Genomic DNA, 24,323 nt, shown 5'->3' on the forward strand with positions numbered 1-24,323 from the left:
AGATTATGTTGCAATTCGCAGTGTCCTGTTTTATTAGGGTATTGGACTCAGTAGACTACGAGGTCCCCAACTATTTGATGGACCTAAGTGACTCACTTGAACAGTCCAGGTTTACCCAACACAAACGCCCAGATGAAATACTAACACAATTAATAAGTCATGTCTATACCATACATCAGAACAGGGAAAGATGAGAGAATGTTTCATAACAGGGGAAAGATGAAGAGGAGGAAAACGGAACCACATTCCTGGGACTGGCCCGTCGCCATTCCGGATTCCCCCCCCCCCCCTCCTCCCCCTGTCCAACGTAAAGCCGCCAGACAGGATACGACCTCTGAGAAAATGTTTCAGTCCACTGTCTAGTCATTAGAACACTGGCTCAATGACGACCCACCTTTTACCCGACATGAAAACGAAATAGCACGGTCGGCTACTGATTGGATTAGCCAACATCGACTTTACGACCCTGATATAATAGGACAGATATTTCTCTCTTTATCTCTATCTGACCAAAGAATAGCGGGCATGTTCATGTTGCAACATCTAGCAACACTGTACGAAACAACATGTCCCGCACCCAAGAAAATACACCACCTATTACGTGACTGTATAGATGGTCTCTGGTCAACAAGGGACGAAGAATTTATTACTAAAATTCTAGATTTCAGACAACGTTACATCCAGTTTGAGACTGAAATGTCCGGTACCGATATCCATGACAAAGGACAATTCCCCCTAAGGGAGGTGCATCTGAGGACACGTGCTGATGGCGCTTTTGAGCGGGTACATGTGTACACCCCCCTTACCAAGTTAGAAATATTGGAAATGAAAAAAATAGTACCACCACATGAAAAAGATCCTGCAGGGTTTCATAAAGAGATAAAGGATATCCTGAGTTTAGGAAACTATACCTACGCGGACATGAAAATATTACTTAAGGTCCTCCTGCCCGAGGGAATATATGAAAAGTTAATAGAAAAGGATTGGAACTTAGAGGGGGGGAGGACTATAGATTGGACGGCATTGGGGAATGAAGATCAAGCCCGACAGCCTGGACAGGGATTAGGGCCCCTGATACAAGCATTTCCCGATACTCTTATGCAGGTATTACCGAAGGTATTGACAACTAAAAAAGAAGACTGGGACGCAATTTCAGCATGTAAACAAAAGCCAGAAGAAGAAACTGGAGACTATTTTGTAAGATTACAGAAATGTTTCGCCATTAATAGTGGCCTCTCGTCAGGCAGTGAAGGGTATCAACGTTTTTTTGTTGCAAAGTTAGTTGAAAATGCCCTTCCCCCAATGAAGAACAGGCTCCAAAAGGTTGAGAGTACGTGGCAAGCGAACACTTCTCAAGAAATGTTACAAATGTTACAATATCACCACAATAGGATTAAAGAGGAAGAGGAGCAAGATAAAAGGCGTGTCAAGGACACTAAAATGAAAGCCCTGGTAGCACAGACAACGACTGTACCAAGTACAGGGAAAATAACAAAATTGACTGACAAGGGGTCATGTAATTATTGCAAGAAACTCGGCCATTTTGTCAGGGAGTGTCCTGTATTGAAACACAATATAGCAACAGGAAAAACGCAAGCCCGCCCTTATGTCCCTCGAAACAATGAGGCCCCAGCCCCTACGGCCCAGGCCCGACCCCCTGCTAACGCCCCCGCACAAACTCAAATGTACCAACGCAATGATGAAAGATACCCGAATACCCTGAGTATTCATGAAAGGGCCTGGAGAGAGAGAAAGACTTGCCCCTGATCCCTGTCACGGTGGACCAACGTGGCCCCTATGTACAAGCACACATTCTGGGACAGGACAGAAAATTCCTCCTTGACACAGGGGCCAGTAGGACAACAATAAACCATGATGAGGTCCCAGGGATACCTCTCTCCGGCTCACATAGTATTTCCTTGGGTTTTTCGGGAAAAACAGTAATAAATAAGGTCTCTCGCAATGTTTCCATAGGAGTAGGTCCCATACACGTACAACAGATCTAGCATTAACAAAGACCTGTCCTGAAAATTTATTAGGTATTAAAACACTGAAAGAACTGGGTGCCGTAATATGTTGCTCCCCAGAAGGCATCAGACTATTTCTGCGAGACTTTATGGGACATTTTTTGAAAAAAGAACTGGATGCTAGGCTAAAAATAATTCCGCCAGCCCTATGGGCAACTAATTCCACCGATGTAGGCTGTATGGACATCACTTCTCACAAGATTACACTAAAGGAAGGTGTAGTCTTGCCACGAATAAGACAGTATAAAATACCTCCACAAGCTGAAGCAGCATTATTGCAAATAATAAATGACCTGATTGAACACAAAGTAATAGTAGAGACAGATTCTAATATTTGCAACTCACCTGTCCTTCCTGTACTTAAAAGAACGGACCCGACTGCCGAACCTGTATACCGGTTGGTAGTGGATCTGCGAGAATTAAACAAATGTGTTGTACCACAATATCCCGTGGTACCGGATATAACATCACTTTTGACAGCCACAGACCCTAAAGCAACATTTTTTACTGTGATCGATCTGAAAAATGCCTTCTTTAGCGTTCCTATTCATGAGGAGAGTCAGTACCTTTTCGGATTCTCATTATGTGGCAGAAGCTTCAGATTTACAAGAGCTCCTCAGGACTATTCTGAAAGTCCCAGTATTTATAGCCAGGCCCTGAAGAGACAGTTGGACAGCATTCAGATGCCTGTCAACACAACACTGATACAGTATGTAGACGATATCCTCATAACAAGCCAGTCAGAAACAGAGTGCGAAAGAGCTTCCCTCCAAGTATTACTATTTCTTGCGGACAAAGGACACAAGGTGTCGCCTTCAAAGTTACAATTCTGTGCACAGTAAGTGGCCTACTTAGGTCACTAGCTGTCCAAGGAGGGTAGACAACTTACACAGGAACTAATACAGTTAATCGCCACTATTCCACGTCCAACAACACAGAAAGAAGTACGTGCCTTCATTGGCTTAACATCATATTGTAGACAATGGATTCCTCAGTATGCCCATTTGGCCAAACCTTTGATACAACTGACCACTTTGGAGGCCGGTTTATCGGCATCTTTGCCATGGACAATTGAGCATTCAGAGGCCTTTGAGGAACTAAAACAAGCACTTTGTCAGGCCCCAGTCCTGGCTACTCCAGATTACACCAAATCCTTCACACTATTTGTAACGGAACGAGGCGTTACAGCACTCTCAGTCCTCACGCAGGACCAAGCAGGAAGAAACAGACCCTGTGCCTACTTTTCAAGTACATTAGACCCAGTCGCACAAGCCCTACCTGCCTGCCTAAAATCTGTAGCTGCCACAGCTTTAGCCATTAGACAAGGTGATGCCATTGTCCTTGGGCACCCCCTGACAGTATTTGTACCCCACGCAGTGGAACTCCTACTCAACAGAACACAAACACAACATCATACGGTCGCACGATTAACAGGATATGAGCTGACATTGTTCCAGCCACACATAGAGATAAGAAGGTGTAACACACTAAATCCTGCCACACTACTACCTAATGCCACGAATGACGAAGATACGCATGACTGCATTAGAGTGATAGAGATTGTCACCAAACCTAGACAAGATTTGACTGATGTTCCCCTGTCAGATGTAGATGTTACGCTTTTTGTGGATGGTTCATGCATGCGGACAAGGACAGGAGAACTAACGGCAGCTTATGCAATAACAACTGATAGCAGAGCCATAGAAACAAACAAAATAGACACCCTTTCAGCCCAAGCTGCGGAATTAATAGCCCTCACACACGCATGTAAGTGGGCAAAAAATCGAAAAGTAAACATTTACACAGACTCACAGTATGCCTTTGGAGTGGTTCACAATTTCGGGACTCTATGGAAAGAAAGAGGTTTTCTGACCTCCCATGGAGCAAAAATACAACATGGACCTTTAATACAGGATTTGTTGGACGCCATACACCTACCGACGGCAGTAGCAATCCTAAAATGCAAAGCCCACACCAAAGTTACCGACAATGTTTCCAAAGGAAATGATCTTGCAGATCAAACTGCCAAACAGACAGCCCAGACAGTAGCCATTTCCCATAAAATTGGGCAGGACACAGTCCTGGTGGTAAGAGACCCTTCCAAAGACGTCATAGACATACAGGCACACACCACCCCAGAAGAAAAGGAAAAATGGACTGAAGCAGGAGGGATAGAGACTGAACAGGGGTGGGTGACAAAAGACAAAACAGTGTGGCTCCTACCCGATTCGATGGTACCCATAATCATAGAAACTGCACATAGTCCAGCACATCTAGGTGAGAAAGGAATGATGGATAGCTTACGGCCTTTATGGCACAACAAGCATCTACGCGCTGCTGCTAAACACAAAGTCAGAACATGTATGATATGTTGCCAGTTTAATCCAGGAAAAGGGGCGTCTGTAGAACAAGGTGGATTTCACCCCTCTGAAAACGCCTTTGAGGTCCTACAAATGGATTATATACAGATGGATAGATGTAGGGGACATAAATATGTACTAGTGGTCGTATGTGCATTGACTAGGTGGACAGAAGCCTATCCAGTACCCGATTATACAGCCGAAACAACAGCCAGACAATTGGTTAGTGAATTTTTTCCCCGGTATGGATTGCCCCGAGTCATTTACTCCGTCAATGGCCAACCTTTTTCCTCCAAACTAATGGAACAGGTGTCATTATTATGAGGACACACCTGGAAATTTCACTGCGTCAGGCACCCACAAGCTGCAGACCTAGTCGAAAGACCTAATCAGACACTGAAAACAAAAATTGCAAAAATATGTGCAGAAAAGGGTGTAGATTGGGTCACGGCCATGCCGGTAGCCCTCTTCTACATGAGAATGGTAGCACATTCAAGGACCGGTCTATCTCCTTATGAGGTAGTTTTCGGGAGACCCCCAAACATGTGGGGCACACCTAGGCCTAAATCTATCACGGATACTAACAGTAATATGTTGACAGATTATCTTGCCGCCATGATGTCTGCACTACGTTCTTGTCGTTCACAGGTGGCAGCTGCCTTTCCAGATCACACCAATCCCGAAGAGCATGCGATACAGCCTGGGGACTGGGTCCTGGTCCGGAACTTTGACCGAACATCACCCTTGGAGCCCAGGTGGAAGCAGCCGAAGTTGGTACTCCTGACTACGCGGACGGCAGTGAAGGTTGAAGGGAGGAAAGGATGGCTTCACGCCAGCCATTGTAAAAAGTACTTTGGGAACACTGAGGACATTGCTCAGGATAAAACAAATACCGAATATTTACCTCCTCTTTTGGACGCTACCCCCAACAGACTTATCGTTCAAAATTGCGGTCTGCCAAAACAGCTCAGGTTTTGATCAATTAAGTCCAGTTGGTATAAACTGACTGGTGAAGCGGTCAAACGATGGTTGCTGCATTACGGCAGACAGCCCAGGGGCCAAGTAAAAAGGTTACAATGAAAAGAAAGTATTGCAAAATGTTGCATAGCAGATGCATGATGGCTTTGATGGTTTTGTTTTTAATATGTGCCATATTGACATGTGTGGGGTGGATACTGCATGTTGCTTTCCCCTCTGAGACATCATTAACACACCAACAAGGATACGTTAACACAACTGAAGAACACACACACCATACTCTACCCTCCCACTAGCAGAGTCACAGGCTGGCCTTACAGAATAATACCTTTATACAGATGTTACATCATACCCTTCAGGTCAGCAATACGACAAATTGCTGGATTTGTGGCCGACTCCCAGCCCACCAGAATAAGGGGGGAATGCCTCTCTCCCCCTTACCCTTCTCCTATAATGGGTCATGCCAGGCTTGGGATGCCCTGAGAGTGATCACGAATGTCTCTTTAGTTTGCCCCGATGAAAAGAATTCTTGTAAAAACGGATGGCCATGGGGAAATTTGAATGCTGTCATGAACAAAGCCTGTTACCCTGATGATAACGGCGACCCGCAAGCAAGAGGGTCCACGTTAGAACGAGAAGAATACCAAAGAGATAATAAGACTAAAACATTCCAGATCCTGAACACAAGATCCAAAAAGAATAATGGGCCTCCCTCTATATTGGTAACACCAACCAAAGGCCATCTGTGTATCAGGAATAATGGGTCCCTGAAATTAGGACACAGTGATTGCTCCACAATACTGGATTTTGTGGATTGGGGTAAGTCCTCTTTCTTAGCCTCCCAACACACTTATTTTGTATGTGGCTCCACGGCCTATTTTCAATTACCTCAAGGGTGGGGCGGCACATGCTACATAGCATTTCTCCTCCCACCAGTTTTTATAGCACCCGCTTCCTATCATAAGGATCTCCAGCTGTATCAGCACAAGCGAAGGAAAAGATCAATTGATACCTCAGGGGTTGATCAGACTGAAACGACTTGGGAACAATATACCGATTTTAATAAGGGATTCTTCTTTTTCATAGGCCTTGTACAAAATAGTAAATTGATACGTAGACTTACTAGGACTATGGAGGCCGTCATCAATCAGACCATATCTGCCCTCGGAAACTTGACCGAGGAACAGACGGCCATAAGGATGGTAACTCTCCAAAATCGTCTTGTTCTTGATGTCATATTGGCTGACCGGGGCGGAGCATGTAAATTGATCGGGTCTAGTTGCTGTGTGTATATTCCTGATAACTCTCCATCAGTCTATGCGGCAATTTCCAAATTGCACAAAATAGCTGCAGACATACACCAAGAGCCCGGCTCCTGGACACTAATGGGATGGTTATGGGGTGTGTTATCAGCATGGGGCTGGAAGGTACTTTCAGGGCTAGGCCTCGTGTTGATGGTAGTATTGTCCTGCTGTCTCTGTGTCTAGTGTGGCCCCGCTTTATGCGGTCTCTGTGCTACATGCCTCGTCCCAAAACCATTTAATAGAGCAAAAGAAAATGAGAAAATGATGCTGCAAGCCCATGTGGACGGTCTTATGGCCATGGAAGTGGCCTGAAAGGAAAAATAAATTGCGCTTGGGGACAAGGAGGGAATGAGGAATTAAAAAATTTAAAGATCATGTTCATGGTTCTGTCCCCTCGCACACTTTCCTATCTCTGCTGCTCTAATCAATTCTATACAGCACCCATCTTAGACACAGCATCCATTTTAGAATTCACTTCAGCTCGCGCAGGGTCAGCCAGTTCAAGTATTTCCTCAAAATTGCACCTGGTATTCAATCAGTTGCACCCACGCATTTTTGTGGTCAAACCGATTCTGAGAGATAGCCTACCCGCCGGCTCTTTTCAGAGAAAAACAAGTTTATCTCGTGTCCCCCAGGCGCCAGCCCGCCTATCGCTCACCCACCACATCCATCCTGTTTCCACATGCATGAGCCTCCCCCACCCTCTGAGAACATCCCCCCAGGTTGCTTCCTTGAAAAGTACGCGCTTATCTGTGTTTTGCTTATGTGTCTTGAGCAATGTTAATTTGCAAGGTCTTTTTGCTAGGAACTAGGAGGGCTCCTCCCAATGACTTGCGATGTACTGTATAAATACTGTATCCTGTGAATAAAGCTTCAGACCACTCCCGAACCTGCTGAGGTGAAGGAGCTCTCCCTTAACTCGAGTTATTGAATAAAGCCCATTTTACTTGAATACCTCGGACTCCTCGATTCATTTATTATTATTCTTAATAATTATAGAAATTCAGATAAGGTAATTAATTTATTTACCACACTGTCGATCACAGAATATTCACTTATGATATAATATGCTATGCTATGCTATGACAGATACTCTCTTTGTGGGTTTCTGTGACTACTTTAAATCCATGTCTGACCCCTGCAAAGCAGGCCACCCATCAGGAGGCTTGTCAATCTCTGTGTGTAACCATATTTCATGTATTCTGCTGATTAGACCTGTGTTTGGTAGTAAAAGTAGATTTTCAACAAAAAGTCAACCACAGACTCAAAAGGGTGGTCATTTTTAATGTGTATGCAAATTAAAGCCTAACAAGGAAAAAAGAAATGCCTAACTCCCTACCAAACAGGCGCTGGGATTTGAGAGCAGAGCATGCAGACAGCAAGTGGAGTACACCGGGAGACTTTAATGCTAATTTATTCCTTATGGAAACCAATGACGAAGGACATCATCTATAATGTGTACCATTGCAGCAGCCATACTGCAGCATGATTTGAAGCCAGACTGGTAGTTGAGCAGGAGATGGTTATCACTGATGTGATCTTAGAGTTGAACATAGACAACTTTTTCAATTATTTTACCGATGAATGGTAGGCGAGTAATGGGCCTGTAGTTGGCAAGGTCATCAGCATCTAGCATAGGTTTCTTTCTTTAGGACTGGGAGGATTTTGCCTTTTTTAAGAGCGTCTGGGAAGGCATTAACAATGGGAAGTAGGGATAAGAGAGCATCTCCAGAGAGAGCTTTGATGAAGGATGATGGTCTGACATGATCTTCATAAGCAGTGTTTTTTTACGGAGTTGAGTATGTCAGTGAGATCTGGGATAGATAGGGTGAGAGAGAAGTTTAGGCATTAAGGGCCTCATTTATGAAAAGTGACTCATCGCTGTAACAGCGATGCGTCACATTTCATTGCGCCCTCCTTGCCATAGCAATGATGCGTCATATTTACAGTATGACGCATCATGTCGCAAGGAGTTACAGTTACATCAAGTTTTCTGACGTATCTGTAGGGGAAAAAGGACGTATTGCTGGAGTGTGTCACAAAAGTGCCGCAACTCCAGCAATGGGTCATTTGCACATGGGCTAGTCCCATGTTAAATGTGCAGGCGTAAGATATTGATGCATTTGCGTCCTAGAATTGGCGCAGTGAAATCTCATAGATTTCACTGCGTCATTTCTACGACCCTTTCTTGCGCCGGAATGCCCCCCTGCATACATTATACCTGGTGCAGGTATAATGTGGCGCAGGGGTTTACAAAGTGACGCATATACCTAGATGCGTCACTTTGTAAAAATGGCGCAACATGGCTCATTTTTTACACTGCTGGTGCGTCACAAAAAATGACGCACAGGCGGCTCAAAAGTGACGCAAGGGCCCATAAATAAGCCCCTAAGTATATGGAAAAAATCTTTGAAGGATCTAGGGTTTGATATTCTCTTTCTGTTGACCTTGAATTGTGTGTAGGACACATCTATTCTATTTTTTATTTGAAAAGTTTTATATAATGTGAATGTGAGCCTCCCAGGAACACGAGCGCTTTACAAGTGAATGAAGGCACAAACATATTTATCAGTCAAACATGGTCTATATACATATATGACAAGAGAAAACCGCCAACGACCCGCAGAACTGTGCCTGCCTGCATACCTGGGGTGAAGAGAGTGAGACGTGCCTAATTTCCTGAGCACCGCTGGTCTCTTCTACGAGCATAAAAATCGCCAGCAGTCAAGCCCAGGCCAAGTGCGGGCCCTCCCAAGCCCATCGGAGGCTGGGCTGAGCCCCCACCTCTAAAACTCGTCAGACTCCAGCGGCCTTTAAAAATAGCCTGTCTTTTCTTGGTCTAGAGCACTTTACCATCATGTTGCTCTACTTTCTCAAAAAAGGAGGTAAAGACCCTAATATTTAAACAAAGGGCAACTGATAGATTTAAAACCAAGTGTCTAAAAATGTCTGTAAAATCTTATCTAAAGGGTCCGATTGACCAGGAAGGTATAGCCCCATATTTATTTACTGTCACAAATCCACGCCATAGATTTATCTTAAGGTTTCATCTGAACTTTATACCCTGCATGTTGGCCCATCCATCGGGAATCTTTTCCATACATGACCTTCCTTCCTGTCCATGTGAATGCGTGTCCACACAATCAAATTTACAAATGTATTTCTTCTGCAAATTTTATGTGGAACACCGTAAGAGATTCATTCTGCCCATTATGCACAATCATATTTTCACACAATGCTGCCCAGGAATGTATTTTTTACAATCACTGTCTGATCACTTAGTTTGGTACTCCGTGGGGTCTTTTTTACTCCTTTAATGGAAGATCAGGTGATTACATAATACTCATCTATGAATTATCACCCTTATGCATCAAGCCAAAATCCAGTCGGTAAAATACCGATTCGTTAATAGCTCCCGGTATTGCGTGAAAAATACCCAATCCCAATGCATCAACCCAAAACCCGAGCAAATAACGATTCGCTAAATAAATAACCTCGAACATACCGAATCGCTAATACCCAAAATGCTAATTTACCGATTCGCTATATACCGAATTAGCAATTACCGAAATCACTATTAGCTCCCGGAAATTGCCAATAGCAAATAACGAATCGCACCCCAATGCAACAAAACTCGCTAATAACGAAAATCCCAAAAATCGCTATTTTGCCAGAGCTAAATAAGGGGAATCAAAACCTGGAGGTAAAGTTACAAAAAAAAAAAAAAAAGATGAGGATAAATTCTTCCTACATGTGCAAATGATTGAGGCAATCACTAAACCCTTAAATGTGGCCCAGGAGACCCTGTTGGCTCCCACAAAATGGCTGCCCTCTACGTGCTTGCAAGGAGGATGCGGATCAATGCAGCAGGACAGCGCAGGAGAAGGGTCCAGGAGCGAGTGTTCAGACTGCGCATAACCTTGCTCGGCCAGAATGAGGACGAGGTGTACCAGAAGTATCGCCTCAATCGCGCTATGATCATGCGCCTGATTGCAGACCTGGAACCATTACTGCAGCACCAGACACACAGGACAAATGCCATCCCTGCGCACGTTCAGGTCCTATGCAGCCTGCACCTACTGGCCTCAGGGAGTTTCCAGGGGGTAATTGCGGTGGCCGGAGGTGTTTCGCAAAGCGCACTGTCACGCTTCTTCAAGAAATTCCTAGATGCCATGCTGACAATGCTCCACACACACATCAGCTTCCCCACAACCCCACAGCAGTTGGACCGCACCAAACAGGCATTCTACCAGGTGGCCCAATTTCCACATGTGATAGATGCATCGACTGCACGCATATCCCCATATGTCCTCCGTCAGCAAATGAGTACCTATTCCGGAACCGCAAGTCATACCACTCGATCAACGTGCAGGTTGTGTGCGATGCCAACAACATCATAACGGACCTAGTGGCACAATTCCCAGGGAGCACACACGACTCATACATCTTCCGCAACAGTGGAATGCACAGGCGACTAATCAATGGGGAATTCGGAGAGGGACTCCTGTTAGGTACGTAGAAATACGCTTCCCCACACCAACACCACACATGTATGTACATCACCAATGCTAAGTCTATGCTTCTATCTTCTAGGTGACAGTGCTTACGCCCTGCGGGAATACATACTCACCCCATACCTAAATCCAGCAACCCCACAGGAACATCGCTACAACGCTGCACACATCAGCACGAGGAATGTGATAGAGCGGACTTTTGGGATTCTCAAGAGCCGCTTCCGTATCCTCCACAAGACTGGCGGCGCCATGCTATACCAACCAGACACATGCTGTCGAATAATTGCTGTATGTGCAATGCTGCACAACATTGCCACCAGAAGGGGGATACCCATGGAGGTGGACAGGGATGACGACCACCAGGCTGACCAACCACCCGCCCAACGACGACCGGCACACATCCCAAACACAGCAGAGGGCCATAGGAGGCGGACATACATAATGCAAAATCATTTTTGACCCTGGGTAAAATGAGACATTACAAGTTGGTGTTGGGTGCAACTGTTTAATGCACAGTAGCACTGAGGATTGTGCAACAGAACTAGCATTGTGAATCATGCTCCGATTGCATACATGTAAATAAAAGTTGCCTTAAAGTCAGGCCTGTGCAAACACAATTATTGGATGGCCATGGTTGCTCCACCATGGACCTGCAGCATGTCCAAATTTCTAGTGGCGCTTGCCACGTACACCAAGCCTACGCTCAGGTGCATCCAAAGCCTCACCACGGCCTGTCCCCGTGGAGGCACGCGAACTGCGGCGCCTGGTGCTGGCCTCTGCCAGTGACACGCTGCTGACACTGGAGGCAGCCTCACTGGTGTCATCCCCTCCCAATGCTGCAGCACTGCATGTGCTGCTCTGAAGTTGTTCCACAGCAGTGGTGATGTGTCCCAGTGACTTGGCCACATCACCGCAGAAGTGCCCAAGGTCCACCTGCAGGGAGACTGTGCGGCGTGCCAACACAGCGGTGCAGTTGCTGTGCCGTTGTATGGCCTTGGTAGCGGCGGCGGAACGCAACATTAGCTGCCGGTTACTCCTCCTCTGGGACTCATGGCCCTCCCTGATGGCACGGGTGAGCTCACGTACCTCCTCCCTGAGCTGAGCATTGCCATCAGCAACCGCAGTGGTCTGGTCCCTGACCGCCGTGCCCATGTCCCTGACCGCGGAGCCCATGTCGGTGACTGCTGCAGTCATGGCGCACATCTCCCTCGCTAGGCGCACGATATTGCAGCTGATGCTAGCCACATGTCTTCCCTGCAGGTTCTGTGTACGCAGCATCCTCTCCTCGATTGCAGAGGTTGTTGGGACATCCTGGTCTGCTGAGGAGACGGAACTGCGACGGGCCCTGTGACGCCGTGCGTGTCTTGAGCCTCCAGGTGGTGCAGCAGGTGGTGTGGATGTGCGCTGCGTGGGTGCCAATTGCGGGGGGGGGTTGCCATCTCCTGCAAGGGCGCAACTTGGTGCCTGTGCCTCTGCGGTATTGTGGCTGTACTAGCTGCAGGCTGTTTTGCTGGTGGCGTTGCTTGTGGCGCAGGTGCTGGTGCCTTGGCTTGTGGCACTGGTGCTGGTGCCGTTGATTGTGGCGCTGGTGGAGGTGGTGCTGGTGGGGTGGCAGGTGTTGGCGGTGCGTGCGCATCCTGCGCTGTCTCCTGGTCTGACTCCACGGGTGTCTCAGAAATGATCAGCTGGTCGCTGTCGTCAGAGTCCCCAGGTGATGCATCTGTGTGTGAAACAGTGCATGATTAGTGGGATGATTACACCTACATAGTGTTGTACCCATTAATGTCCCTCTGTGGTCCAACAAATGAACAGTCTACAGCCATGTACAAAATATGTGGTGTATGCTCATAGGATTTACGCCTGTACATGCACTCTGGGCTGACTAGACTACAACTCCCAAGATGCAGTAGTGTCATGTGTGGAGCAGTCTGTGCCAGAGCTGCAGACACAGTGAGATTGGGCTGGGGGCATGGGTATGGATTTACGCTATGCTGGGTGTGGCACAGGCATGCATCTTACCTTGGGCACTTGTGGCTGCGCCAGACGTGTCCATCTGGGTCACCCCCACGACGGCTTCCCGCTCTATCGTCCCTTCCACAAGGTCCTCCAGGGCTGTGTTGGATGGTGCAGTGGATGTTCCGCCTCCAGTCCTTCTTGCCTCCCGGAGCCTCTCAGCAATCCTCTCTTTGGCGCGCTTCCGCAGGTCATACCACCGTTTTTTAAGGTCGTCGATGCTGCGGGTAGTGACGCCAACCGCATTGACCCTCTCACGGATGCGCTGCCAGATGCGCCGCTTCTCTGTCTCAGGCACCTTGAGGGACAGCTTGCCAAAGAGGCGGTCGTGTTTGCTGGACACTCCCTCGATGAGGTACTCCAGCTCCCTGTCCGAAAACTTCTTCTTGCGCTTGCGTGCAGATTCTGCGCTGGATGGCACTTCCTGCGACATGATGGATGTCTGATGTGAATTGCAGAATCTGTGTGGCCTCACTCTGCACAGCCTGTCCTTCTTTCCAGCTCCTGTCTGCTCCTCTGTCGAGGCTATGTGGGTGGGGCAGCAGTATTTCCTGGTTGGTGATGTCATCAGCCCGTTCCCGGAGCGACGCGGCAATTTGCGATTTCGCTATTACCGATTCGGTAATAGCTAACTCGGTATTACCGAACTCGCTATTAGCCAAATCGGTATTACCGAACTCGCTATTTGCTAGTGAGGCCGTTTGCGTGCCCCGCTATTAAGGAATCGGTAAATTTAGCGATTTTTAAGGAATCGCTAAATTTCACCGAATCTGTTGATGCATGCCAATTACCGATTCCTTAATGGCGATTCCTTATTTTTCGCTATTAAGGAATCGGTATTAGTTTGGTTGATGCATATGCCCCTATGTGTTTTACCTTGTTTTAAATTGATACTTTTACTTGTCCTTTTAATATTTTGCACAATGATGAATGTTTTTAACTGTTTCTCTCACCACTTTGTACTATGATGGATGTCTTTTCTATTTTTGAATATTTGCATATTTGTACTTTTATAATCTTATTATATAAGAATCGAATAAAGTGATTTGACTGACTGACTGACAAGAGAAAAGTTTATTCAAAAAGATTAAGTTATTAAATTTATTCTAGAAATGTGTTCATAAACATAAGTTTGACTTCTTTCTGAAAGATGTAGTTGAATGGATCATTCTTATTTCAGGGGGAGAGAGTTCCAAATACGAGGGGCAATTCCAGAGAAGGTTCTATTGTAGGTTTTTTTCCTGGAGAATTTCTGTAGTTTTAGCAGTAAGGTGCTGGAGCCTCTAGAGGATCTTGAGCCACCCGAAGGTTCAAGCTTCTTAGCGAGATAGCTTGTAGTATTGAAGTGTAAAGCTTTATAAGTCATGCATGCAATATTCTGTTGAATTCTTGCTTCATAGTGGAGCCCGTTGAATTATTTCATGTCAGAAGAAATGTGATTGTTCCTTTTTGATCCGGGGATGAGTCGTGCAGCCGAGTTAATGGAGGCCCTTAATGGATCTGGCCAGGCCAGAGAGGGTTGCGCTTTCATATTCCAATCTGGGGATCATGAGGGCTTGCACAGCAGACTTGAGGTCTTTTTGGGGGAGGATGGGCTTTAGTTTCCTGAATATGTGCATTTGGAGGTTTGCTCCTTTAGTAGTGGCACTAATATGCTTCTTTATATTGAGGATTTTGTCAAGAGTAATTCCTAGTGATCTTGCTGAATAAATAATTTATGGTGTGCAATTGAATGCAGTTAGTTGCACTAAGCAGGAATATAGAAATGGAAAAGTGGTTGGTCCAGTCCAGAGTATGGGTGGTTTGCATTGGATTGTTGGTGGTGCTGAGAAGACAAAGTCAAGGATGTGGCCTTTTGAGTGCGTTGGTTGTTTTACAAGCTGTACCACTTTAATCTGATGCTGTTGTTGAAGAGGATTTCTCTTGTGTTCATTTTTTGCTTGGGTTGTCTGTGAGGTTGAAGTCACCCAAGAGGATGTTGTGGCCATGTTGGAAGGACCAAGTGGTGAAGAGATCTGAGATTTCATCAATTAAATCCTTGTTCTGTCCAGGAGGTTTGAAGATGTGAGGGAAAATGGCTGTCTGAGTTACAGGGAGTGGGAAATAACACGTCACCTGGTCCACTGCATTGGGTGTAACCTGTTTGCCTAGGGTGTAGGACCGGGAGGACCAATGGATTACTATGAGGCCTCCTTCCTTCTTATGTGCGTGGTCCACATGACGAATGCTGTAGCCTATGGGAGGAAGGACGTTTAGGATGTGTGAAGATGTGAGTGTGAACCATGTTTCTGTGATGAAGGTGTCAAGCTTTTGATAGGTGATGAGGTCTGCGATGTCTGGTGTGTAGAGTATTCCAAGTGTTAATGAGCATGAGTTGGAATGTGTGTTCTGTAGTTTGAGGGAGTGTCTGTCTAACAAACTCACTGATCCAGTCCTCTCCACGATGCTTCACGTGGTGGCCAGCGAATTTCTCTCAACCCTTACATATGGCATGAAAGCTTGTCAGTAAAAATGAGTAGAGTGGACAAATGTTGCTCAGTGCAGGATATAAATGGGGGTGATTTGAGTTTAGCAGAATGGATACTCCTTCATTTCACCCAATCTGAAGGTCAACTCATCTGATTTACAGTCAGTGGACTATAAGTATGTCAGTAATGGAGCATACTCTGTCAGTAGTTGACATATAATAACATTCGCCCAATTTAGGAAGCATATGGTTTTTGCTGTTTGCCACTGCCAGGTGATGGAGCGTGATGGTGTTCTGAAAATTGTAGGGGTGCATCATAATCACTGATAGTCTGTACCCACTTATATTCCTATGTTGTATTCATGTTTGATCATTAGAAGCGTTTAGTAATAACACGTGGAAGTAAAATGGAAGGGAAAGTGTCGTAATTCTGTAGAAGAGATGATTTATTTTATGTTAAATAATACTGTGATCCATCGTATTTGATGCTATCTGCCTAACAAAAATTGCTTATATGTGATAATGTGTATGCTCATGACGTGCACCACATTAAAGTTGCACATAGATCCGATGAAGTTGCATTTAACATGTAGGGCTATATATGAAATGGTTGCAGCTAACGTACATTAATGTGCTTTATAATGCAATGATGTAGAAAGGCCTAAATGAAATGTTCACTGATGTGTTTACTTGAGAGGCCTGTGTATTTTATCCTTAGGTTGGCCGATTTCTGTAGGCCTGAAATGTATTTTCCATGAAGGCTCTGTAGTGAGGGTTAGAGAAATGTCATGTGCATGATGGATTTGTTCTGTTCTCACATTTCTGTTGTAGGTAGAGAAAGTCGTCTTCTTTAGTTAGAATAATGTCTGTTGTTTAGAATAGTTAGGTTCAGGAGGATGTTATACATTTAGCTGGGGAGAGCTGATAATTGGGAGCCGGTGTTCCTTCTCCTTGAGAGAGGCTTGGAAATGAAGGACATCGGGCCAGGAGCAGGAAGCACCGACACCGCATGGAAAATAACCTATGAGAGTGTCCAGCGAGGTGAGGTGATCTGTGGCCGTGTTTTGTGTTCATGTGTTTTGTATTAGGGATAGTGTCCTGGGGAGGAGATAGGAGAGAAGGGGTGAGGAGATCGAAGGAGGCAGAAGGAGCATCTTAGAACAAGGTCTGCAGCTTTGGCTACTTGACCCATACAGCGTGAGAAGTCTTCACGTGCTGACACTTTTCCTTTTTCCTGATCTTGCCTGAAATGCTAAGTAGGGATGTCACAATAGTGTTAGTGTAGGGACAGACTAATGCTTTTTCTTTATCCACGTCCGATGAAGACCGAACTTGACGTGGGGGCAATCATTGCCTGCGTTCTGCTTCTGGAGATTGTTATTCTGTTTATGATCCATCGCATTGAGTTGGCCCGTAGGTTTGGATTTGTATTAGTCCCTATGTACTTTTACAACCTTGTAATGAGGTGCTTGTATATCCAGTTGTTTTTGGCTTTGTAATAACCCACTAATTTGGATTCCGGAGTTTATGGTTCTTCAGAGTCACAGTCCTTGTAAATTGTGATCTTGTTTAATGATTGGTTTCGCCCCGCTACACTTCTCAGCAGGCAACAAAGATTCATCGACCCTGAGTTCCATAATAACCTTTGTAGAGGAACTCAACCCTTTTTCACAGGTGAAGCCTGGTGGTGAGGGACAGTAATAAAACAAGCATTGGCATAGCCAATAGGTCTCGCATTTGGGGCCATATAAGTGATTAGCCATAGGTTTTGGCTTGGCCTTTGTTTTTAAGCTATGTAGTAGAGCAGCGTGGCTGCTGTGCAGCATGTTGAAAAGTTATAATAAACAAGAATGGCCACATTCCTAGAGAAGCAAAAAAGATCAACCGACGGAGAAGGGAGAGCAGGTCAGAGAAGAGACGGTGAGGGGGACACAGAAAGGCAGGTACGGGACAGTGAGAGAGTAAGTGTGACAGTCAGCCACACAGAAAGAGAGGCAACAGGAGAGATGTAGAGAAAGGAGATTCTCGCAGAGTAATGTGGAGTGAGAAAGAGACAGATAGTCAGGAGGTAAAGAAGAAGCGAGGGGGGAGAAAGAAAGAGACAGAGAAAGTAGAATGGAAGAGAAAAAGAAAGCGCCGCCGAGATAGAGCACCATAAAACCGTGAGGTGAAAGATGGTGGGAAGGACTGAGGGAGACAAAGAAAGTGCAGCGCCAGAGGTACAAAAAAAGAAAAGAGACCTAGAGAGTGCCAGATATTTGCATAGCGCTATTTCTATTCATATGCCCTTGAGGCGCTGGAGACCCAGAAAATAGGAAATAGGTTATGGGGGGGGGGAGACAAGAGTAATATGCTGGCTGTGAAAACAAGTAACTATGGAATTATATGCTCTTGAAGTCACAAGATTTTAAACCACTAAAAGGCACATTGGCTTCAGTTCTATAGCTCCTAATATGAATGCGCCAACATAATCATCCTTCCACAATCTGACCACAGCCAGAACCTAAAGGAAGCTCAGCTCACAGGAGGCACTGGAATTATAAGATTCTATGGCTGCAGAGTTTTTCACATAATTATGGATTTGCCGCAAAATATAATATCTGCTGCATAATCTCGAGATATAAAAAAACATTGTTTGTAGCTCAAACAGTTCTAAAGTTAATAAAACCATGGCAACATGTGTTAGTACGCAGTGGAGGGCCCTTTGCAAAGGTTAACTGAGTATTAAGTTGCCTATTTCTGTATTTGTTTGTTAAACTAGCTAGTACTAGTGATGTGAAATTGTTGCCCAGACAGTATTAACATGTGTCATGTGTAAAAAGGACAACATAATAAAGTAATACTGTTAAAATGTGTTGCATTATTCCTCATGTTTTGCCTTTTCTTGTAGGATAATATAGCGTTCTACTGCTGCTTAATTCCAGGGACCCTGACTATAGAAATGAAAACAACAAAGAAAAATGTGAACAGGGACGGCATCTCTGACAATAGTAATGGATCTACAGAGTCATTGTATAGAAGGAGATCTGCCTTGTTGCTTCTATGGATAAAAGCATGCCTCTAAATACTGATACGGACAGGTATGAGAGTCCGTTTTCAGCTAGTGAAGCCCTTGTGAGCATACACCAGAGTAGGCTTTTGTTTATGTGCAGGGATGTCTCCCAGCCATAGAAGTCAGAGTCCTCGTATGGTTGGAAAATAAAACGAAGCACCGCTTCAGAAGGCATCCTATCTCATCACGAATGGCTTGCACCTCTGCAGCTGGAGCTAGTCCAACCCAGAGCACTGCTTTGCTATGATAGATTACATTATTTGAGCAAATAAAAGTTCCTTTTTAGGCAGGAATCTCACACGGAAAATCACTTAATCTCCCCGTGGGTGCGTGTAAAGGGCTCTGACACCTTCGGGTCGAGTTTGTGCTAAAAAATTGCCAAAGTAAATTAGGATCGACTAAAAACACAAGCGGTTGTTTAAAATCTGCTTTCTTCACAAATATGTTTTAATATGCCGACTAATTTGCATTCTGTCTGCAAGGCATACAATTTGGTGGGCACTTTAAACCAGATTTGTGTACAAAGCAGTTTTTAAACAAGCGCTTGTGTTTACAGCCGATCTTTGTTCAGTTTGCAAGCGCTTGTGTTTTCAGCTGATCTTTTTTGCAAGCAACTAACGAGAATCAGCTGAAAACACAAGCGTGTGCAAAGTGAACGAGGATCGACTGAAAACAGAAGTGCTAGTTTAAAAACTTCTTTCTACACAAATTAGATTTAATGCAGATTTCAAGCTGTACACGGAACTAAAGTGTCCCTGTTTTATAGTTACGCAGCATGGCAAGAATACATCCGGTGGTGATACTGGAGTTAATGAGACATCACTTGAGCAGACTAGCGTGAACAGAAAGAAACCTAAAACAAGCAGCAGCTGTTTTCAAGCACTCGTGCTTGTGCTGGCTGCGGGAGCGAGCAGCGGCACGCGGTCCTTTTGTTTTAAATTACCATGCGCGTCGCTGCTCGCTCCCGCAAGGTGGATGCCAGCACAAGCACGAGTGCTTGAAAAGAGCTGACGTATTTCTAAAGGTCACTACTAGAGCAACGCAAGCGCGCTGCCTAGGCGAGACCTAAAAATAAATACCTCCTCAACATAGGAGGCAGCTCCCATGGTGTTGGGGTCATTAGTTTTACTTTTTTCAAAAGCAAACTCACACTTAGGAGAGAGAGACAACATACTGTTTCTTCACTGCTTTACTCACTTGTGAAGACCAGGTTATAGGTGACGTCTAACCCATGTGCAGGAGAGGAAGTAATGTTGATACTTACTGCTTTGAGTGTAGTGGCCTGGGCTGATCATCCGGTAGTACATGTCCTTCTTCATGCATCCATCTTTCCTGGAGAAAAAATGCAGAAGTGCATGCTTATTACTTTGAAGAAACCCTTCTGATGAAGAGGAAACTCTGTCTGCAAATGCATGAAATTAACTAGGTGCTCAGTTACTAGGCACAACTAATGGACGTGTACCTTCTCACTAGTCTCAATGCATAGGAAAGCACCTGCCAATTAGCTTAAATGGATAGGGCACTTATAGCCCTACCTTAAGCATATATCTGTGTATCTGTGTACAGTATACAAATCTGTACTTGCTTGTCAAGCCAAATGAACAATGGTATCACGTTGTCTAGGGCTTCTGTGTGAAATCAATTGTAGTTTAATTTGACCAAACTAAAATTATATTTGATGGGATTGTGTTTAAACTGTGGCTCTGAGCATTTGGTACAGATTTGGATCTACTTTGCCCCCTTTTCTCTCTGCCACTTTCAAGCCAAGTAGTGCTTCCTAGCAGTAGAGCTCTACTTGGTAAGTTTGTGTACTGAGTCTAAATTGGTTCTAGCTTTAAGCTGCCCAGTCAGTGACTCCTAGGGCCACCACTGGAAGCAGGGGGGGGGTCCTTCCTTTTTAAAACAATCCTTCAGGGCTTCGAGTCCGACCATCCAGGTAAGGGGCCATAGGTTAATGATACTGACTGTTTGGAACTGTTAGGTCCCGGAGAGGGCCTAGGGCAGAAACTACTCCGCCTCTCGATCTGCAAACCACAAGGATACTCATCATAACTAGGGGAAACTCTCATTGAGCTCTAAGCAATTAGCACAATGGGAGCAGCTCCTCGTATACAGCACAAGGTGAGGATTGCTGGCACTGTGCTGTAGGGGACTTCCACCCCTGGGTATAGCCCATGTACTGGGCTGTATGCGACTGTCACTCCTGGCTGTACCACTGGACTCCAGAAGTCTATCACTATGGCTCGAGGCCATCAATAGATCAACTAGGCAGAGCACCATCACTGGTACAACTCATCTCCAGTTCCACAGGGAGAAGACAGTCAGGGCCGTACTGGGAACAGAAACCGGCCATGGCAAACTGCTCAGCCGGCCCCCTCCTGGGGTGAGGGGGACTGCAGCCGAGCAGTTTGTGAGGGCCGGTTGTGGCTGATTTTGTTACAGGGGGCTGATATTGCCGACCCCCGATAACAAAAACAGCCCCCCAGGAGGCCAAAACCGGCTCCCACCCTAGCGGCCTACTGGGGAAATGCCCGCTGCCCGCTATGGCCAGTCTGGCCCTGAAGACAGTCAGTTCGCTATTGAGACACCAGCAGCACCAGGATCAACCACTTTTATCTCTTCTCTCAAAATGGAAGACAGTAACTCTACTCTTTCTGATGGTCCTCCTGGTCTCAATTTCCTGTAATCTATGTCACCATATGATACCATATACAAATTCACTACCTGGTCTCGAATCTGCAAATGGATAGGCATATAATGCATCAAAGGTACTGTGGTACCTTGCTGGCAACTGGGGGCACAGATACAGATGAACCCAGCCCACCTAACTAAGCACTCAATGCTAATCGTGCAGACATATTGCTGATCACCAAAGCACTGTAATACAGCACACCCTGCAGTTCCCAAATAGTCATCTTCTCTGAACACCAAAATCCTTTTATGACAAAATGATGTTTATAACACACTGCATCTTGTCAAATCTCCTTAATTGACATTTCTTAATGGCAATCATATAAAATACTATAATGAAGTCTATCCGGGCAGATGTCTGATTCACATTTACTGCTTCTCCACAACTGTCACCTCTCCCAGACCCAGACCCATAAACTCACAAAGTAGATGACCTCCTGCCACAACCGACATAGGAAATGGGGACTAAGAGCATAAAGAAAAATTACCAATTTAATAAAAGAGCCTGTAAAGCCAATAACTGCTGGCAGCATACCACAAAACATATCTCTCACACTTCCTCATCCATTACAATGACAAGCTCTGAGTTCCATAACAAGATAACCACACCTCGATGGTTATCACGCAAGACACAGCAAAAACTTCCCACATAGGCTCAAACTAAACACAACACACTTTTAACCGCACACTCGCATGGTGCAGCAAGACATCAAGGTGGATAAGAGCTCCAGCTCGGTCCAAAGGGGTTTTGCATACTTAGATTGCATGCTACCTCAAAAAACCTCCTGCCACTATATTCCTTATTACCCGCAAGAAAATTGCTCTTGACTTTAAACTACTGATTGTTTCACTCGTCTTTCTTTACATCAAATGACCATCTCCTTAACTTCCATCCACTGCATGCCTCTTCCCTCTAAGTACAGCCTTCTCTACATCACAAGTTTGCCTTATTCTGTACTGCTGTATTCCTGCATATTGCCTACACCTCATTTCATAGCTCACAACACTCCCTTCTTTGAAACCATATCCCTGCAACCTAACAAAATTTAATCTCCTCTAGCGTATCTATTCTCCCTCAAACTATTGTCATGAACTCACGTGCCCCCACTAATGATCACACCTAATTCCCATTAATGTATTCCCCACAAACAAACTGGGCTAAATCCATAGAATGGTTTCTGTGACTAATCCCAGTAACTAACAATAACCACTGAATTAATCAGTAACCTTTGGTTCCACGAGTAGTTTGCTACTCGCCACAAAGCACTTTAATGCCTTGCCAGGGGTAGCAATCCTTATCAAAATGCAATCACAAAACAAAACAATTTATATATAATTATAAGTCCCAGTGCATACATCGGTCTATGCTTCATAGCCCCACTTCATATCTGGCTATGTTTGCTAGTTCAGCGATGTATGAACTCAACAGTCATTGGGGGGAGGGTTGTGTGCCCAGACTTGAGTGGACGCCTGTTGCCAAGGGCATTGTATACATGTTTCTCCCAAGTAATAAGGACGCTACTATTCTACCAGTCACTTTTCCCAGGGTAGGCAGTGAGGTGATGTCCCAATAGCTCTCAGTAGCAGATCTGTTTAAAGTATCTTTTTTGTGAAGGAAGTTACAACCCGTAGCTAGCGGAAACTGCTCTGGAACATAATGAAAGGTTAACACTGTCATTGAGACTATGAATAATTGTGGGTGAGAAGGTTTGAATGGCTGACACTGGACAAAAGTCATCCTGGGACCATTATTGGACATTGTGAAGCTCCTCCATATTGCCTACTTGAAGTCCAAGAATCAGTCGGTGGAGGAGAATCGGGCCAGAGGGCCAGAGAGCGAGCGCTCATGGTATAAGAGCTCTACATTGTATATTCTGTATTTTAGTTCTGCAAATGATTGTCAGTTTTTATACAGATAACTTGGCAATATGGTATTTTGTCACAGCACAGGGTGGCTTCAAGAACTATGTGAACAATTGAAATAGCACACAGTGTTGTCTGGCTGAAGAGTGTTGCAGCATAAGTATGCCAAATGTGCTTGAAAAAGCTGGCAGTACTTCCATTCCAGGTTGTAATAGAAGGCTTTGTCTGCAGAACTGGGCCTGCACAACATATGCCAAACAGCCTTGTAACAAGGTAATCTTTCAATAGAGAATCTGTGAACCACCTATGCGACCTGGCGAAGGGGTGTTTCTGTATTCAGGACCTTCTGGATGCCCAGGATAAAGTTCAGGTTTGCCTCATTCACAAGAGAAATTACTTTTATTGTCTAAAAGTGGGACTTTAGAATCTCCAAAGCTGTGGCTAGATTGATTACTTTACTTCTGGTTTTTGCACTAGAGGGATGTTAAAGACTAATGACTAGAAGAGAAAACAAGTGGTGATCAGTTGAAGATAGTGGTAAAATACTACTGCTAAAAGCAGGAATTCTCAGGCTCATCTGGAAACCACGACGTGCTCTATTGGCAGTGGTGACACATAGGCCGATCATCATGATATAAGAAATATGCATTGGAAAGAGCCCCCATGCCTTCGACCCTATAACCCCCTTCTATCTAGTAGGCAGTAATCACTGTCCAGACACTGTGATTGATTTGGACAGCACTTACCCCGGGAGGCCCATGCTAACATCCAGGTCCCCGTTTTCATGGGCGGTGATCAAGTTCACGGGCATCTTAAACATCGATTTCATCTTCATAAATTGAGAGCAGTTTGATGCCACCACGACTGTGTACCACTTTCCTAGAAACTAGAGGAGTGCAGACAATCAATTAGCGGAGGATATGAAGAAAGCAAAGCTAGCATGACAAGACTCCTCTTGGAGGACAAATTACCCTAAACTGTGAGCATGTCACCCATAGAGTCAGTGCTGCGGACAATGGACTATCAACGCATTTCTCAGCTTGCATCGTAGACC

General features: G+C 45.1%; 1 protein-coding gene across 1 annotated transcript in view; it reads right to left on the reverse strand.

Moving 5' to 3' along the window:
* LOC146868510 (lipocalin-15-like) overlaps positions 1-24,323 on the reverse strand; it is an 86,857-nt gene that overhangs the window by 17,002 nt on the left and 45,532 nt on the right. The window contains exons 2-3 of the mRNA XM_085624128.1: positions 24,016-24,155; positions 19,980-20,047 (exon numbers count right to left, since the gene is read on the reverse strand). Of these exons, the coding sequence (XP_085480254.1) occupies positions 19,980-20,047; positions 24,016-24,104 (157 nt within the window). The 5' untranslated portion in view covers positions 24,105-24,155. The remainder of the gene's footprint in view (positions 1-19,979; positions 20,048-24,015; positions 24,156-24,323) is intronic.

Source organism: Triturus cristatus, chromosome 1_2, assembly GCF_964204655.1.
Source record: "Triturus cristatus chromosome 1_2, aTriCri1.1, whole genome shotgun sequence".
In the NCBI taxonomy this organism is placed as follows: Eukaryota; Metazoa; Chordata; class Amphibia; order Caudata; family Salamandridae; genus Triturus; species Triturus cristatus.